At 42.3% G+C, this 20,215-nt stretch overlaps 1 protein-coding gene across 1 annotated transcript; it reads right to left on the minus strand.

Annotated features, from left to right (window-relative positions):
- Window positions 1-2,913: 2,913 nt before the first annotated feature.
- LOC308479382 (acidic mammalian chitinase-like) lies at window positions 2,914-19,587 on the minus strand. Its single transcript, XM_081010050.1, has 20 exons — window positions 19,537-19,587; window positions 19,361-19,390; window positions 18,415-18,619; window positions 16,963-17,019; window positions 16,493-16,658; window positions 15,500-15,624; window positions 15,258-15,381; window positions 14,975-15,157; window positions 13,848-13,964; window positions 13,270-13,402; window positions 12,228-12,380; window positions 10,821-11,025; window positions 10,371-10,427; window positions 8,550-8,715; window positions 8,274-8,398; window positions 7,368-7,491; window positions 6,183-6,365; window positions 5,267-5,383; window positions 4,086-4,221; window positions 2,914-3,282 (listed from the first exon to the last, which is right to left on the minus strand). Exons 1-20 carry the CDS (start codon window positions 19,559-19,561, stop codon window positions 3,014-3,016), a joined length of 2,700 nt encoding a protein of 899 aa, XP_080866176.1. The 5' UTR covers window positions 19,562-19,587; the 3' UTR covers window positions 2,914-3,013.
- Window positions 19,588-20,215: the final 628 nt, after the last annotated feature.

Here is a 20,215-nt window from a genome sequence, read left to right on the forward strand (position 1 = left end):
AATATCTGATGTGTCCCCCCCCCTTCCCTTCCATTCAACATTATAATTGTGGCCCCCCTGCAGCACCCCCTCTCTGCACCCAGTGCAACCAAACCAGTCGCACTCCCTTAAATCCACCTCTAGGGATTCAGTCCATCTCTCAGTTTAATGAGAACAGACCTGATCTGAATTTCCCAAAAGAATCTGTGATTCAAAACCTCCTTTGATATTCACACTGCTCCACCAAAAAAAAAAAGTGTACAGAAGTGCACAGGTTAGGGAAAGTATGCACAAAATGCATAAATTAGTGAAAATAACATACATGAATTGAATCATGTATGGACTTCGTTCACTTTAAATTCTCCTCCATCACTAGCTGTACATTCATGTGAGGAGACAGCCGTGTTGTGGTCTCCACAGTGTCTTGCTTTGACCTGGGGCGGGGTTGCACTCAGGCCTCACACTCTACCTATGCACAGTGGGGGGCGTGGTGATGCCGCCTGCATTACAGGGAGTCCCTGGCTGCGTCACGGCCCCAGCCAACCAATCTGGTTGACCGGGGGTGTGTGGCTTGGGCTATTTAAACAGCCATGTGGCCAGGGGGCTCTCCTTTCTTGCCTACTTGGGCTTCGGATCTCCCACCCTCCCACCCTATTTCCATGCGTTCACCATCTTGGCCTTGCTATGGACCATGGTTGGTTGCCTGTTGAGGGGACCAGGTAGAAATTTTCCCACTTGGCAAATTGGCACCAGCCATGTGGTTTTCGCCTGCCTTGTAGCAATCGTCACAACTTTGTAAAGTTTGGTGGTTAGGCATTGGGAAAACCTGGTTTATGGGAGGGGAGGTTGTGGCTTTCACCTGCCCCTCTTCTTTAAGGTCTTCCGTTAAAGGGATCTGGGTGTGTGGATCTTGTCCGAAGCCTGGGTATGGGCTAGGGCCATGCCACGACCCCATCAGGGACCCTGGGGGAGCTTGCAGTTGATGTACATCAACAGGGCTCCCCCTATTGGTGGTTGACCCTTTCTAGACTACCTGCATGGCAGGCAGGAGTCAGATATAGAGTGGACACTCAGGTTGCGAACGTGATCCATGCGGGAGGCACGTTCGCAACCCGCAGCATTCACAACCTGCAGAGCCGTGTGCGCACACTCGGGTCACGATTTCATAGAATCATAGAATCATAGAATCATAGAATCATAGAGCTGGAAGAGACCACATGGGCCATCGAGTCCAACCCCCTGCCAAGCAGGAAACACCATCAGAGCACTCCTGACATATGGTTGTCAAGCCTCTGCTTAAAGACCTCCAAAGAAGGAGACTCCACCACACTCCTTGGCAGCAAATTCCACTGTCGAACAGCTCTTACTGTCAGGAAGTTCTTCCTAATGTTTAGGTGGAATCTTCTTTCTTGTAGTTTGGATCCATTGCTCCGTGTACGCTTCTCTGGAGCAGCAGAAAACAACCTTTCTCCCTCCTCCATGTGACATCCTTTTATATATTTGAACATGGCTATCATATCACCCCTTAACCTCCTCTTCTCCAGGCTAAACATGCCCAGCTCCCTTAGCCGTTCCTCATAAGGCATTGTTTCCAGGCCTTTGACCATTTTGGTTGCCCTCCTCTGGACACGTTCCAGTTTGTCAGTGTCCTTCTTGAATTGTGGTGCCCAGAACTGGACACAGTACTCCAGGTGAGGTCTGACCAGAGCAGAATACAGTGGCACTATTACTTCCCTTGATCTAGATGCTATGCTCCTATTGATGCAGCCCAGATTTGGTCTGCTGCGCATGCGCAAAGCGCGATTTAGTGATTCTGCACATGCGCGAGCGCCAAAATCCGGAAGTAACCTGTTCTGGTACTTCCGGGTTCGGCGTGGTGCGCAACCCAAAAACGCGCAACCTGAAGTGTCTGTAACCCAAGGTATGACTGTAGTCAGTTCTAGTCCAGTGCCTAAGCCAATACCACTCAAATCTGTAACCAATAAAGTTGTGGCCTTATTTAGCCAAATTTTAACCCAAATTTTGGTGTCCGTGTGAGTTATTATCCAGAAATGGGGGGTGGGGAGCTCGGGGCCTTGACGTGCAATGGCAGCACACTCCTGCACTCACTATGGCCCCACAAAAAGGTTACCATTGGGCATTTGGGAGCACAGCACCACCATTGGGAATGGCTGGGCAGAAGAAAAGAGAGAGGTCCTCCAGGAAAGGAAGCCTGGTCAGGAGGTGTAAAGGCAGAGCAAGCTATAACCTCTCCTTCAGCAGAGACTCAGGCACAAAGGATTAAAGGAAAAGCAAAGATGCATAAATCCTCAAGATGCAAAGGAAAAGCAAAGATGCAAAGATGCAGGGTCCTCAGAGAGCTGGAAACAAGGTAAAGGATAGGTAGCTGCTGCACACAGAAGGAACCCCTAGGATGCAAAGGGTTCTTGTGTCTCTGTGGAGTCAAGGATCCACCAGAGGGAAGGGCCTGTGTTGGGGATCTGAGGATCCCTTGCGGAAGGGGATAAATTAGGCAAATAGTAACGTCCATGTCTGACAATGAATTATTGTACAATGCCTGAGAATCCCTGGATGAACGGCAGTTTAGAAATATTCCTAATAAATACATTGTAAAATAAATACTTTTGCTGCCAGCTCTCCAAAGTTCCAACTTACATCCTTCCACCCAACTCCTCTCATTAAAAGATGGTCTGAAAAAAGTATTATTCAGGGATCTAATGTGAAGGTGAATGTTCTTGGTGGCCAGAAACCATTCACATGCAGAGAAAGTGTGCCAGTCAAATACACACATACAGTTTCAAGTGTTGTGAAATGTTTGCACTGAATTTCTCTCCATATACAATAGTTATGTTGGTGCACCTAAAATTGGGCAAAATCGGCCAGTTTCCTCCCACTGCCTCCCAAAAGAATAAACAAAACATCAAAGCACCAAGATCCATGAATAAATTTTATTGCTCCATATGAAGGGAAAGGGAGGTGCTACAGGCATTGTAAGAAGAGGTTGTTGTTGTTAGCACCTTGCATTTGAGAGTCCTTAATTCAATGGCCAGTTGCAACACTTACAACTTTCATCAAAGACCAGGCCAGCTGCACAAGACATGGGGAATGTTGCAGTTCCAGCACAAATGTAGAATTTATTGGGATCGACTGGATTAACATACAAGCCATCAGCTTTGTTTGCACAAAATTCTGTTCCAGGAGGAGTGGTGGGAGCATCTGGATCAGGTGTGGTTGTAGGCCCCGGAGTAGTAATAGGTTCAGGAGTGGTTGATGGTATTATGGTGCTTCCTGGGTCACCACAAACTGAAAGAAACATGCAAAATCAGGAATCAGACATTTGCTTTCATCCACCAATAACGTCTTCCTAGAACCATTATAGTCTACGAGTATAAAAACCACCTGCTTTAGGAAGGAGGAATGGGAGTGAGCTGCACTTTCCGTAACAGGAAATATTGTTACTCTCACTTAATGCAAGTGACTGCGTGTCAGAGCATTATATAACATGTTTGTATAAAATATCATGGAGGCAAAGCTTATTATCCTGTATAAATTATTTTCTAATAAAATTCAGAAACTCTGTATACAATGAGATTCATTTTGCTAACTATTATTTTAAGCCATGCAACAGCAGCTGGGCATTCAAAATAATGCATGCTCTAAAAGGAGCTTCTCATTCAGCTAGCTTGGTACTTTAAAACTAAACTAGAAATGGAAAAGCCATCTTCCTCAAAATGAAGTGCTATGTTGTGTAGGATTTGGTGTGATGGTCCATAGAAACAAATGCGACATGAAGTGACTGTGCCTTTTCCCCCCATACATCCTGGTGAAAGTCAACACAGTTGACTTTTAAGGAATGCATGCACTGCAAAAAGTTCATCTGCTTCTTTCTTCATTTAAATTGCACACACTAAGACATCATGTGGCGAGATGAGCTTTTAAACACCATGTGCTGGTTCCAAAACATTTGCCACTGGGCGGTTTGGACAATGAATGTGCATCTTTCCCATTACTAAAACATAGCTGCAAAGAGTCAGGTGTGGAATCTAAATAACTGTTTGGCTTTTGATAACTTCCCTACCTCCAATGATCCTTTGGTACCATCTTACCTTTGCCTGAAAGTAGGTTCTTCAGCTCATTTATGAGAGGGTAAGGTCCTTCACCACAGAATGAGCCACTGAAGTCATCCAGGTCAATAGCCCACACCATGCCACCACCAAATTTGTTGTCCTTCACAAACTGGGTCTATAAACAAAAAGGATAATGCTTTATGACAAGCTCTGCTCCCAAGCAAGCAGTGAAAATTGTTGAGAAAAACCCACTAATTCAACACCAGTATGATAGCAGGAAAACTACCAAACAGGCTACTCGACAAAATTACATCAGCCATTAATCTAGTCTTGATGTTTGTATCCTGAATGTTTGTGGGTTGGTCTACGTAGCCAACCAAGGCCACATTCACACTGCACCTTTAAAGCGCTATGATACCCCTTTAAACAGTCATGGCTTCCGACAAAGAGAAGCTGTAGTTTATTAATGGTGCTGAGCATTGTTTGGAGACCCTTCTTCCCCTCCCAGAGCTCCAATCTCTCTTCACAGGGAACTCTGGGAATTGTAATTCTGTGAGAGGAACAGGGGTCTCCTAACAACTCTCCATGCCCTTAACAAACTACAGTTCCCAGAATTCCTTGGGAGAAGCCATAACTGTTTAAAGTGGTATCACAGGGCTGTAAATGGATGAATTCCCATAATCCCTGGCCACGTGACATGCTGGTTGATGGGAGTCTAACCCACAATGGCTATTCCTGGTCTGCAATATGCAACTCCATTCTTCACTGCTGATGCCCTCTAAACATTCTGCCAGTCATGTGTAAACAGCTTCCTTTCCCCACAGCTGGGAGAACATTTAAAGGACCCAACCATATGGGGGTATAAATGTTTTTCTAGGCAATCAGCACCCACAGCACAATGTAGATTCCATGGGAAAGACACATGCAATAAAACCCTACCCACATGGTTGAGTCATTTTATGTTATGGTTTTATTGTGTATTTCAGTTTATGATATAAATAAATCATTATACTTCAATTCAGCACTCTGAATAAACAAATAGTTGAGAAAACATTTTCCAGCTCCTAAATGGCTGGGACAACATCTAAAGGTCACTTAGATCTGTAAATGAGAAATGGCAACTCGTGTGTTCAAATTATGCAACACAGGCATTCAGTGCAGCACTGTGGGTAATAAGAAGGCATAAAATAAAAGGTCATAGTCAACAAAGGCAGCCTTACTTTGCATCCATAGCTTTTTTTGTTGTCAAATCCAACCCACTCAGAACCTTTGTAAGCATAGGGAACACACTGGTCTTCAATCCATTTAACTGTAGCATCCCTTATAAAGGTACAGATCTGCAAGCACAGTACGGTATTAATAGATTAATGGATTTGAATCAGATTAATCTGGTGGAACATGAAATTAAAGTCACAACAGAGAAGTTATTTGGTTTTAAATGATCTAATTCATAGAAACCACGGAAACAGAACTTTCTGTCCCAGTTAAGAGAGGAACACAGCAGACGTCCCTGTTGACTTTTGGAGATGGAGGACTACAGCATCCTAGAGCTCCTAAGATGCCCTTACAGGAACAATATGACTGCACCATAAAAGCTGCTTTGCAGACTAAGCAGCTATTATAACAGTGGAGGTTTGAATTCCCCTACAGATTTGTTGTGTGGGTAAAACTACTCTGATATATGCAGATACCAAAATATTAGAAATTCAGCAAATAACCTCACACAACCATAATAACAGCTGCTAAGAAAAATTGTAATTTATCCAAATCCAGAAGGCAAGTAGAAAGACAGCATGATATTTATTTTGGGCCAAACCTGTAGCGTAATATTGTCAAAATATTCCAGTGTGTTAGGTTCAAGATTTTGAAGGCACTTGTATATAAAATAATTTTGGCTCATTTGGTTTATATTATGAAAAAAACATGAGAATGGCAGCAAACCATGCACAGTGCAGTCCTAAAGTATAGTTATGATACAGCTTAATTCTTAGTAAGTGGGCATAAGATTGTAACTGTATTAGAGTGCAATTCTATATTCAGAAGCATGCTCCACTGAATTCAATAGGACTTATTCTCAGCCAGGTAAGCATACATAGGACTGTAACCTAAAAGGCATCATGCCCTAGGACGTCTTACCTCATAGTAAGCCCAGAAACCAGCCTCACGGGTGTACGGTCCAGAAGAGCCAGCCCCAGAAGCAGGAGCGCCCACTGATGTATCACTGGTAGTAAGCCTAAAGGTACGTCCATAGGTGGGAAATCCCATCATAAGCTTCCCAGCAGGAACACCATTGTCTCTCCAGTATTTCATGGCAAACTCCTGCGAATATGACAGTGTGAATTAACCTCACAATTGTTGTTTACCAACACTGTTACCGGGAAATTGGAATGGGGGTGAGAGACCTCCCCGCCCCACACAGCAACATCTACAACATCTACAATCTACAAAGGCATTGCATCTGCAAGGGAAGCTCAGCTCAATTTGCAGGAGCCTGCGACTCACCTCTGAGCCCCAGGTCTCCAACAAAGGAAAACAGGGGAAGCGTCAGTACTAAATGTAGCAATTCACTTGATAAATGTATCTATGTATTGGCTCAATGGGAAGACTTTAGAAATTCATAAGAAATCACTCGTATCAATCTTCTCAGTTCCAATGGCATTTAGGACCCAGGAAAGTGAGGTATAAGGGGAGGGGTGTATGAGCCAACCATAATCCCCAAGAGATGTACAGTCATGTTTGCAGGGCCTTCCCAAGGAGTGCTGACTGGTGATATCCTGCCCCAAGAGCGCCAGACAGATAACCATCTCAATCACAATGCCTACCCACCCCATAGTGGGATGAGGCCCGGACAAGACAAAGGGGTGTATTTGACTTGACTTGGCAACCAGGGAACTGTAAATACTTTCCTTTGTCCTGTGATGGAGTCAGTGTGAAAGACTATATTTGAGTGACATGGGCATGCCTGGATCTCACAATCTACTGAAGACCACACCTTTTCTGTGACATATCCATGATGTCTTGATGATGCATCCTGAGATGTATTATGGGAAACTTTGGGAACCTTTAAAATACTGGTGTAACCATTGTTCGGGGCTTCTGGCTGCTTCGTCTTTGTGGTAGTGGGAAGTCTTGTTGCAACAATAAAGATCAGGCCTACAGGCCACTGTTTTGCTTCTATCTCCTGGCTAAAGTCTCATGTTTGTGACACCTGACCTGAACCTATGGGAGTCAAAGTTAGGCAATTGTGGGGTGCTCCAAGGACTCCATGTTACAACACAAAGCAACCTGCTAAAGAAAATAAACCATGCTTTATATTCTTACACAGTTGAAATATCTGAAGTCTCCAATATCAGCTGAACCAACGTACAGTGGGCTGTTGTGCCCTGTAAAGGTGTCCCAGCCACCATGGAAGTCATAGGTCATCACGCTAATAAAATCCAGATGTCTGAAATGAAAAGTGCGGTTTAAATTAGGCTGATTCAAACAACCAAGTCTAGGTAGGTTTTGTTATGTGGAGGTTCCGCACCTGCCACAGAGTGAAATAAACTTTTCACATCAGCATATTTTTGCAATAAAAATGTTTTTCTGGTGCATTCAGAAGCTTATCAACCTCACCTGCAAGGGACCATGGGTCTGAGAGACCATCAGTCAGAATGTGGGGTAAAAAGCAAGTCAAAATTCAGTCAAGGCCAAACTCTTTGTGATGCTTATGTCCTTTCTGGCCTTGCCCAGAGGCTGCTGAGGTGGGGACTGAGAGTGAGAACCATGGTGGGGGACCATGCTTCTAACTGTAAAAAGCCCCCCTTCTGCACTTGCTATTCACAATGGAAGGAAAGCTCTCCCATTGACATCAAGGATGAAGGAGGGCGATTCTGATTGGGATTATGGTGGTTGCAAATTGTTAAAATTCCCCCCTGCCTTCACTTCATGGTCTTGATCTGGTGGGGGGGGGCAGTATGCCTTAAAAAAATCAGCCATGTGAGGCCAAACAATGCAACAAGTCTCGCAGGACGTTTGGCCTTTGGTACTCATTTCCAGTTGGCAGTCTCAGCTCTGGCAACATGTGAAGCAATAATTGGCAAGGGAGTACACCTCTGTATGTAGCTTCCTTTAGCATCGAGTGAAAAGGTTTACAGGCCACAGGACTGGAATTCCAAGCAGGCTTGATCAATTAAGCATTACTATAATTGCATTTCACAAAGCTCTTTTTTTCTCCTCTCCACTTACTTTCCTATTTCTGCAATTTCATATCCAGCATCAATGGTCGGTTTACCAGCAGAGACAGCTGCTGTCACCAACAACCTGTTGTTCCCAGTCTCTTTGGCCTCTTTGTCAAAAGCTGCTACCATTTCCTAAAGGAAGAGAATGAACTATTATCCCAGCCTTTTGTTACGAAACTGTCCTATTTCTACAGGTCTCTACAAACCTCTTTTGAGCAGCAAAGCTTTCTTCCCCAACTGCGAAGCCTGACCAGCCGGGTTGCTGAACCTACTGATCTCATACCTGGATCAGGATAGTGAAACGATGCTTGTCCTCAGGGGGGCTACCCCTAGAACCTGGATATTCGAAGTCCAGATCAATCCCATCAAAGCCAAATTTGCGGAGGTATGCTATAACCGAGTTTATGAAAGTTTTGCGGTTGGCTGAGGTGGAAACCATGGTAGTGAATCTGGGGAAAACAAAAGCAACAGCAGAGTCTGGCAGCACCTTCTTAAAAGAGCATTCCTAGGCAAGAGTATAGCCTACCTTCATCCAATATACCAAGGTACAGTTCTGCACCTCTGTTTTTCTTGCATCTGTTGCTAGTATCTTTCCTTTTGTTTTGTTTTTTGGTTTGTTGTTCGTTTTTTCCCTGTCAGCCAACCAACTGCACATTGCTTTACAGACTATTTTTTTCTGTTCTTCAGCTTTGTTTTCTTGCTTTCTTTGCTTTATGCAGTTGAGATACTTCCATTATCAGCCTCAGTCCTACCCTCAGTTATATGACATTTAGCTTTACATAAATCTGTGTTTGGGTTTGTTCCCCCCCGCCCCCGCACTACATCATGGTCTGCAGCACCTTGCAAGAGAGGGTGGAAGGCCAAACTTTCCTTATTTCTTCATGTTACCTGAAAGTGGAGAGTGGGGAAGGAGAGGCCAGAATGCATCTGAGGAAAGAATGGACTAACCTCTCCCATGGATATCCCCAGTCTGGGCTGGTCAACATATGCAGTAAAAGAAGGGGAAAAGAGCCCTGAGGTGGTAAAATGGGCTGTACCATTTCAGTCTGGAGTGGAGGGTTGCTTTCAAATTTTTAGTGCACTTTGTGTTAAGAGTTTTCTTCAAGTACAAAGGTCTCTCATGTATTTTTAATATGGAAAGGAACATTTTAAAAATGGCATTATTGATCTGCAGCCTGAAATGGTACAGTCCACTATACGCTTCAGGACTGTACCACCTCAATTTACTACCAATACAGACCAGGCATCTGCCTCCATTCCTGCCTTCCATCTCCTAAAGAAGGAATAAGAAAACAGCAAACCGTGAATGTAAATATACAGCTGTCTATAGCTGGGTACACATTATACCTTTAAAGAACGCTCTTTCCCTCAAAGAACTCTGGGTACCATAAATTGATAAGGGTGGCTGGGAATTGTCACTCCATGAGATGTATTTTTTTTTTTTTATAAAGATTTATTGGGTTTTACAATAGAAATAAACATAATAAACAATGTAACATATATCTTACCATAATTTCACATTTTCTTTGGACTTCCTCACATCTCCCGCTCCCACTTTCATCGTTATAGCATTTTGTCAGCAATTTATTATCTTATTTGCATTCTTATATCCCTTCTATGCTTCATAATCTTCTACTTCTCAAAAAGAGTTATATTTTCTCAATCTCACTTATTTTCTTAAAGTCATCTAAGTTTAGTGGTGCTCAGTTATATTGATCTAGCATCCTGTTTAGCAAGAGATGTAAACCACAGTGCCCAGAAATCTTTGAGGGAAAGAATTTGTTTCAAATGTGCTTTAAGTGTATGATGTATATACAGTTGTGGGCACTGTCACATCTAAGAAGGAAGTGACTGAATTAGGCACGTCAGAGAATAGCTCTCCCTTCTCCTTGCACTTGCCATTCTCAGTCTCTTACTCTCCTGTTACAAAAAGTACAGAGAGGTCAAACAGACCTGGAATCTTGAGGGAGGGCATCCCAGATGGCACTGCTTAGCTTACAGGAGTCTGATTCCACTCACAGTCTGTCAGTTGTCAAATACTATTATGTTCAACAGTTGTATGCTGATTACCACTCATGTTTCCAAAGTTATAGAGAAAACTTACTTCTGTGTACCAAAGTTCCACCCTCCAATAGCCAGCAATGTCACCAAGGCAGAATTTCTGTGAAAAGGAAATATATAAACAAAAACTGAAAACAGATTTGATGTAGAAAATCTATAGATATTGTTCTTGTAAAAACTAAGCTGCTCACTATTTATATCTTCTGCCTGCCAAAATTTCCCGCTGACTTCTACTTAATGCTTATATAAAGTCAAGTTTAGATTATGGAACAAGTTCTTTCTTTATGAGGTCTACTACTACCAATGTAGCATTATCACCAGGTCAGACGGTACATCTGCAATATCTGTAACAGTTTATGCTAGAGAAATGTCTGGTGGACCCCAGCTTCTGTATCAGCTCCTAGAACATCTCTGAAGCATCTTACAAAAAGTTAAGCACCTCTTTTACCACATCACAGTTACATCTTAATGTTGTTTCTAAGAAAAAGCTGACCTCTGCTTCAGCGCTTGGAACTCTGGGAAGAGCCTGTCCTCATCATTCCACTCATAAGGGGCAATCTTATTGTCGTTCATAGTTGCAAACGCATACATGAGGTGAGTGCAAAGATGTGGGTCCACGTTGTTTGGAAAGTACTTGGCTGGTTCAGGGCGGTACTGAGCCCAATTGGTGAAATAGCACACAACTTTGCAGGAATGGCCTGGTGAGAAAATGGAGATGGGGCCATTGTTGACACAAAGTCATGTTCAGAGTTCATTCCGTCATTATCCTCTAAGAGCGTGTCTGGATTGAGGATTTTTAAGCGGCAGACATAACAATTATGCAATCTTTCCTAGCTCGAAAGACAGTCCAGGGGCTAGAAGGAATGGGGACTACAGCACAAAATCCCAGAGCTAGTTTGTCACACAACTTTGAGATATCATTCCCCAAGCCTACCATTTCCAATTTAAAGCTATAGTTCAGTGATGGGGAACCAATATTGTTTCTGAGATAATACATGAACCCAAGCACAGCTATCCTTCAAAGTTCGCATTTATCCAAGTTTTTTGATGCAGTTCTCCAATCAAACGATGCTTACTAGGGTTGCCATATTTCAGTGTTGAGCTTTTTTCAGTTCTGCCCAAAGTTGTTGAGCTTTTTTGCCAAAATCACTGTTTTTGAGTATTTTTTTTTCCTTCAAATTTCTGTCTGGACACTGTTGCCGACTGCAGTATTCAAGATAGGAGAACCCTATGTTTACAAAACTGCATATATGTTGGGAAAGATATATAAAAATGAAGATATGCATAAAATGAAGATATGCATAAAAATGAAGGTATTAATAAAAATAAATTAGTTAAAAATGCATTATATTAGGGGAAATGACTTGCAAAAATGTGTCTATGAACTGTCTATTAAAAATGCATTTATTAGGAGAAATTTGTATGAAAATGCTGGTGAATTTTCATGAGGTGGTTTTTTTTATTGCAAATTGCTGCAAAATGTAGGGAACTGAATTTAAGATAGGAAAAATGAGAAGCAAAGAGAACCTTCCTTTCCCTACTTATGGTCAACCTTTCGGAGAGTGGAGCCAGAAACCAAAGTGTGCAGGACAAGTGGCAAATGTTGGCAGAATATTATGCCAGAACATCACCTAGACAACTAAAATACAGATATCATATTAAATACATTTTGAGTGTTTATGTCTCTCCATTTATACATGTTTCACACATGCACATGCACACACACACACACACACACACACGCACGCACAAATAAAATTGTGGACATATTTTATCACATCTTGACAATCACTTGCTAGGCCACCAGAAGCCATCTTAAAAATTGTTGCAGCCCATGAGCTGCTCCATCCCTACATCTTCCTACACCGCTAACTGTAACTTTTGACCACAGCAAACTCACCACCCTCATCAGGATTTTCACTTGGCTTAGGAGTTGATTCATCAGGAACCTGAGTAGTGGTTTCTTCAGGAGGTGGTGTTACATCATCAGGAAGAGCAGTAGTTTCATCAGGAGGTATGGTGGGAGGATCAACAGTTGGAACATCACCACAGCCTAACAATAAGAAGTGCAGATGTTCAGAAAGGCATGTGGAAATTGCGAGTGCATTTAATACGTATTTTGACTTATGTGGCTTCTTTGACAATTCTGAATTTGTTCAGTATTTTAATCTGTCAGTAATATCTTATTGCTCTACTGGCTTTTGAGAAATACATTTAAGCTCCTGTTTTGATGGGAAATGGCATTTAATCTTTAAAAACTAATTACTCCAAGATTCACCTGAGACCTCTGATCTAGGTTCACATCAACAGGCATACTGGTGTACATCACTAGATGGGCAAGTGATAGGTTACATTTTCATTGCTAAAAAAGACCAATGTAGCTTGCTGTTCCATAAGAACGAAACCAAAATCCACAACTGACCAATACTTTGGAACAACCAAAAGATCACAAAACAATGAGCAAAATTTCTACTTCTTCTGAACTCTTCATCAGGCTGCTGAGCTGGCATGATGCTGAAAGCTACAAAATCTGCACTTGGTCACAAGATAGAGGGCAGGAGGCAACAGCAAACTTAATTTGTATAGACTAAGGACCTACAAATTGGTACCAGGTAGGAATTTGTTGCCAGATTAGCTGACAACCCAGGAAAGTCCCTGACTTTGTCCCCAGTGAGCCTCAACTGAGCATAGCCAGGTACAAATCAAATGACATGGGGGAGAACTTCATCCATTCACACTCTGCATTGAAGTCTCTTTGTTACATGCTAGGGAATCAGATTTGCTGGCATTCTTCCTACTGGCTCCATACATGCATACCCACCCACCCAAGGAAGGAATGTCACACTGTTGTAAATAGGGCCACTTTGTATTTGGAGAGCCCGTGGAGGATCCTGCTTCACACACAGTGGAGCACAAGATGGTGCTACATTTAGATGCCTTACCTCCTGCAAGGAGACTCTTCAGTTTGTTTATTAATGGGTAGGCTCCTTCACCACAGAATCCACCACTGAAGTCGTCCAAATCAATTGCCCATACCATGGCACCCCCAAATTTATTATCCTTCACAAACTGGGCCTGCAAGAGAATCATCATCATCATGACATTCCCATGATGCCATTTTCACATCAGGAAGAAGCTTCAGTTGCATCGGGCCTCTTCTTATGCTATTCATATTATCATCTGACTTGTATTTCATTTAGTTGCTTTTTAAAACATTCATGCCCCACCCTTAAAAAGACCACTCGGGGCAGTTTTCAGCATACAACATTACAATTTCACAAAACAATATGGAATAATGCACACACAGAAATGGTATCTGCTTGTACATGGAACTCCTTGGTTTCCTACACAGTGAATCTTTAGAAGGGGAAGCCTTGCATGGAAGAAGTCACTTACATTACAACATGCAAATTGTGATAGCACAAAACGTGACAGAATACACAAAGTTGAGAATGCTGATAAGGATGTCTGTGACAAACCAAATGTAAGGGGGAAAGCTGTATGCAAAAAGCGTTCTTACTTTGTACTCATAACTCTTGGCATTGTCAAAGCCAACCCATTCGTTCCCTTTGGAGGCATACGGCACCTTCTGGTCTTCAATCCAACTAACCGTGGCATCTCTTATGAATGTGCAGATCTGCCAAAATGTTATGATATTAGCAAGAGGACAAAATGAAGAAGTAGAATGGTCATGTCAAGAAAACAATGACACTCATTGTGCTTAGAAATTATCACATGGTGAGAGGCTTAGGATCATACCTGCAGCTGCTCCTGCCTGTCACTTGCAGAAGATGGCTCCTTTGTGAATTTACTTGTATCTTTTAAATGTACTCAATTCAATTTGATTAGCCTCCAACTATAATAAATTTGCATAGGAGCCTACGCTTGTACCCAAATATGCATAGGCTTCTCTACACATGCAATCTGAACCTTCCATTTGGGCAGTTTATGGATTGTTTTTAGGGTACCTGTCTTTCCTGTGCAATCATTTCAACTGTGTGGGGAGGGGCCAATGGGCTGGCCACCCATTCATAAGAACCCAGGAAGCTGCTTTATGTGCCCTTCTGGGATAGCTCAGTTGACAGAGCATGAGACTCTTAAGCTCAGGGTTGTGGGTTCAAGCCCCACCTTGTGCAAAAGATTCCTGCATTCCAGGGGGTTGGACTAGACAACCCTTGTGGTCCTTTCTAATTCTACAATTCTATTATTCTAAGTCCCACCATTCATCTATCTAGCTCAGTACCGTCTACACCAATTGGCAGCAGCAGCTCCGGGAATACAAACAGGGGTGTCCTTCTGTAGCCCTATCTGGCGATGCCATGGATTGAATCTGGGACAATCTGCATGCAAAGCAGATTCTCTACCACTGAGCTACAGCCTTTTGTCATGAACATGCACTAATACTTACCCAGAATGAATGCATTCGTGCATGGAGTTGATGGCAGGCATTAATACTCATTCAATGAAGATATAGGATATAGGACATAATATACAATTTGAGGACTGGGGGAAATTGTGGAAAATAAATTTGAAATTTACAGATTGTTCTCTTTTGAAAGAAAACTATATGAAAATGATGTATAGATGATGGCGGGCATTAATACTCATTCAATGAAGAAATAACCTGAATTTTCCTCAAATCATTACCTCATAGTAGGCCCAGAACCCAGCTTCTCTAGTATAAGGTCCAGAAGAGCCAGCCCCAGAGGCAGGAGCACCCACAGATGTATCACTAGTAGTAAGCCTGAAAGTGCGTCCATAGGTGGGAAATCCCATGAGAAGCTTGTTAGCTGGAACACCGTTGTCTCTCCAGTATTTCATTGCAAACTCCTGTTTTGGAAAAAAAAGAATATGATATGGAGGGGGTTGTGGGATTTAATATCTGTCTTATTCTATGGGAGTTGGTCAAATCTATTCTCCATCTCCTTACACAGTTGAAATACTTTAAGTCACCCTGGTCTTTGGATCCCACATGCAATGGACTGTTGTGGCCTGTGAAGGTGTCCCAGCCGCCATGGAAGTCATATGTCATCACACTGATGAAATCCAGGAGCCTGGAGGAAGTTGCACAAGAAGCAGAGTTAACAGGAGATACACTCCGCTAGGAGCGTATCTAAGAGAAGCCAGAGAAGGGGGCTATTATGAAGAAAATGCATGTTTTCATTTACTTACTTTCCTATTGCGGCTATTTCGTACCCAGCATCAATGGTTCCTTTCCCTGCAGACACAGCTGCTGTGATTAGCAGTCTGGGGCGACCTGTGCTGGCAGCCTCAGCTGTAAAGGCCTCCAACATTTCCTAAAGAGGGAGGAGGAACTATGAGTGAATACCTATTAGCAGAGCAAGAGCAAACACTTCTCATTTTTTTTCTGGAACTAGGCAGCTGTGGTCATTTTAATTTCCTACAATGCATTGCATCAATGTGGGGCACTGATGCAAATTAAAATGACAGTGCCCAAACATTAGGATGCCTAGGCACCCTAAACGTGGAGTCAGACATGCCTATTAGAAGGTCATTTGTCTTTCTGACCATGAGGTTAAATGACCATTCTAAAACTGACCATGGTATCAGAGATCTCAGTCAAGAGTACCAATTTATCAGGGATTCTCTCAGTAACTAAGTCAGAAAGCTGAGCTAGTCCAGCGTCTTGCCTTTCATCTCAAGAGATCCATCTGAAAGGCCAGAGCCTAAGTTTATAATCTGGTCTGCCTCATACTGATCTAGCTTTATATCTGTGCCATTTAGCAGCAAAGGACTTTTAAGTTCCTCTTCACATGTTCAGCAATTGCCAGATTCTAATGTATATTTTTTCCCCTTTGTGATAGTGAGAGGAAAACATTTTAGCTCTGAAAATGGTAACAATATATCCCAAACATTAATCTGTTTTTAATCTGCAAAGATCAGCAACATGCTGATTAACACAATCCCGAAAAATGCTGGGTTTCTGTTATTTCCAAGACAGGGTTGGATAAGCAACTTTAGGGGGAACCTTGTATATAAGTTGAGGTTCTTGGTATATAGCCCATTTAGGGGCAGAAACAACTCAACAGCATATATCATCCATTCTACTTATGAGATTTCTATGTTTGTTAAAAGCTTTCGGTAGGCTAAGCTAGCTATGGAAGTATACTAGATCTGTGAGAGAATGCTGGGCTGGTACCTCACCTGAATCAAGATGGTAAACCGTTGCTTATCCTCAGGAGGGCTGCCTCTAGAGCCCGGGTATTCAAAGTCCAAGTCAATCCCATCAAAATTAAATTTGCGGAGATATGCTATCACTGAATCAATGAAGGTCTTTCGGTTGGCAGCTGTGGCGACCATTGTGGTGAATCTAAAAGGAACAGATCTCATTCTTAGTATTCCATTTTTACTGTGGTACTAAGGAAAACTTACTTTAAGGTAAAAATGCCTCCCTTAGAGAATGTATGAACACTTGCAAGAACATGTTCGCAAATAAATTAATACTTAGCTCTAGCCCTGCCTTTTCATACAGACTACTTAATTTCCCTTTATTGCTGTGAAGTTTCAGAATTTCTAACATCTGCTAGAGCTTAGTGTGGTTTCTAACCATCTGGTTGCTTCATAATTTGAACTCTTTGTCAGTGTAGAGGTAAATAAACAAAAGCCATTCTCACTTCTGAGTGCCGAAATTCCACCCTCCGATAGCCAACAGCTGAACCAGTTCGGAATTCCTAAAAGGCACAGAATATATTAATATATTAAAGTGAATAGAGAAGCTTTTTTTACAGATATAGGTTTATACACTCAAGACAGTATTATACACAACAGAACAGCACCATTCCCTGTGCAATTATGTATTTATGCGGCACATGCATCAATCGGATGAATCCACTGAAACCAACTAACCCTTCACACACTTATTTCAATAGGACCTAAGTGTGTTTAACTTAAGTTGGATCCAACCCAATGCTTATTTCTTTATCACATTTGTGTCTTCCCTTTCTCACAAGAAGCCCAAAGCAGCTTACATGGAATTATCCTATTTTATTCTACTAACAACAGTGTTGGTCAAGCTAAAATGTGGGGATTTGCCCAAGACCAATTGGTAAGTAACATGGACTGAGTGGATATTTAAACCCAAACCAACTTCCATGTGCAAGTCACTACACCCGAGTGTGCAAAATTATTGCATAGATTGGAGAAAGAGGGCAAGGAGGTTGTTTTCCTCTTTTCTCATAATACTAGAACCAAAGAATCTAAGTGTTGGGAGACACAAGATGGACAAAAGGAAATCCTCCTTCACACAGTTGCTACTTCAAGATACAGTGATGGCCACCAACCCAGAGACCTTTAAATTCATGATGAATAAGGCTAGTCACAGTGTTTCATTGCTGCCTCCAGGATCAGTGGCAGTATGTCTCTAAATACTAGTTGATGGGGAACACAAGTGGAGAGCATGCTATTGTGCGCATGTCCTTTCCACGGGCATCTGGTTGGTCAATGTGAGGACAGAATGTATACTTTTGACCTGCTCTAGAGGGGCTCGTGTTCATTCACTCTACCATGGACTGTTAATGCCCTTCAGTAAAACTCTTCAAACTTCTAGTTAGTATATTAGTATTAGTGTGCGAAGAACCATTTTAGTATGAATTCACATCCATTCTCTAGTTCAGGCATAGGCAAACTCCGGCCCTCCAGCTGTTTGGGACTACAATTCCCATCATCCCTAGCTAACAGGACCAGTGGTCAGGGATGACGGGAATTGTAGTCTCAAACATCTGGAGGGCAGGAGTTTGCCTATTCCTGCTCTAGTTGATGCAATCAGAGTTAAGGAATTGTGGGCCTAATATTATATATCAATTGCAGTGCACAGCAAATATTATATTGCAGCTGGAATCAAAGTTCCTAAATATTAGCTAGTGATGGCACAGCAAAAGCTGCTGTAATGCACAGCAGCAAGCGAAGACTGAAACAGCTGGCATCACCACATTAGCTGAAATGTGCCATGTGAAGGGACACCGTTCAGAAGAATTTCTATCACCCTGGCACATAAATTGACAGTTACGTGGCCCTAAACAGACATCCACATGTGAAATGTTGCTCTGTGGTTTTGCGTTGCTGCTTACTTTTGTTTCAGTGTGGTAAACTCTGGGAAGAGCCTGTCTTCATCATTCCATTCATAAGGGGCAATCTTATTTTCATTCATTGTAGCGAAAGCATAGATCAGGTGGGTGCAGAGTTGTGGGTCCACATTGTTTGGGAAGTATTTGGCTGGCTCTGGCCTATACTGAGCCCAGTTGGTGAAATAGCATACAAGTTTGCATGCCGAGCCTGATCAGAAGAGACGAAACAATGAAGCAGCTGTTTAAAATACTCATTACATCTCATTTTTTAATTAAAATCCCTTCCCAACCATATAGTTATATGCCAGGTAAGCATGCAAGGACTGTGGAGCAAGCAAAAACAAAACCCTTATGGGACAAACTTTTGGAAAGATGGGATGTGGCTATTTTAATTTGTACCATTTTGCCAAAAATCTTTGTCACACAGGTAAATTTTGCATGAAGCAAGATGATAAATTGTGGGGTGAGGGGGAAGACTTTGAGTATATATATATACACAACCAGGAGTGCCAACTTGAATAAAATATGGGGGGGCACTGGTTAATTTGAGTTAATTAGCAGTTCTGATTATTTGTAAATATTTCTTTCACATGGAATTCCCAGGATTCTTGATGGCTTACCATATAAATTATCCCTTTTTTACCTTTGAAATGACTCTAAAGTAATGAGACATGTCTACCTGGGATGGCTAAGGTAGAAGGAAAGTAAACCTGAGCTTCTCAAGTCCAAAATTCAGCACCATGCTGGGTAGAGTATGTTTCATCGCTTTTTAAAATTATTATTAATATTCTGTTGGGAGCCTTAATATTCTGTTGGGAGTGGCTGGGGAAACCCAGCCAGATGGGCAGGGTATTATTTATTTATTTATTTATTATTTGCATCTTCTGCACACACACATGCACACAAACACACTGCTCATCCCTAGTTAAGGAATGGAATATGTACTTACTGATTTGCAGCTGCAGCAAAACAGCCAAACCTGCAAAGAACAGAGAAGAGAGTCCAAAGTAATGGAAAAATTGCGCTATGTAGCTTAACAAAGCACCATTCTTGGTGTCTGTGAAATGAAATCCCACCTTACAAACCTTAAGAGAGGCAGTCTACAAAATATTATAAATGACTCACCGACCCACAGCAGCACCTTCCCCATCTTGCTTTCACATGAAGGAGCGCCAGGTGAAGCTCTGAGCAGCACTTTATAGGGGGGCAAGGCCTTCTTATCACCGTGGAACCTGCACACCTGGACTCTTGAGAAGGTAGGATCACAGCAAAACTAGTCTACTGAACTTTTAAAAAATAGTAATTAATCATAATGAAGTCAGTAAGAAGAAACTCCTAATGCTTTGGATTCAGACTTGGTGGGGATTAAGCCATACTGTGTTATTTTATCTATCTAGATTCACAATGTGGTAACATGGGTATTGCCTTGCTTGCTACATTTTTTTATGAAAAACACAACCAGGTCGAAGTATTCTGCAGATGATGTTTTATGTATGCAGTCCACACCCCCTTCCCACCAACATCCCCCCATGGACTGGATAAGGGGTTGTTGTTTTTTGTGCCTTTCAAAGCTGTTTCGCACCCTGCCCAGCTGCTCACACCTGCAGATTCCGTTTGTTCCTGCTTGTCTACACGCCAGGGGGCACTGACAGAATGTCTTTTCCTCTGTGCCATGGTGTTCACACTTTGACTGAAGAACTCCAGTCAGTGTGAAGCTGGTTTGAGAAACAATGTATCCTGTTGTACCGTATAACGAAGTATAGAATACATACCCATTTTGGTTAATGCCTTGTGAACACACACT

This window comes from Podarcis pityusensis (genome assembly GCF_964106645.2).
Source record: "Podarcis pityusensis genome assembly, chromosome: 6".
NCBI lineage: Eukaryota > Metazoa > Chordata > Lepidosauria > Squamata > Lacertidae > Podarcis > Podarcis pityusensis.

Bases quoted from the DNA above. Each gene is read 5' to 3' on its own strand.
- LOC308479382 (XM_081010050.1), bottom strand. From the start codon at position 19,561: ATGGGGAAGGTGCTGCTGTGGGTCG. The intron at 16,659-16,962 runs GTGAGAATGGCT...TGTTCCTTTTAG, and splicing joins TGGAATTTCGGCACTCAGAA to ATTCACCACAATGGTCGCCA. The intron at 8,716-10,370 runs GTAAGTTTTCTC...TGTTTTCCCCAG, and splicing joins TGGAACTTTGGTACACAGAA to ATTCACTACCATGGTTTCCA.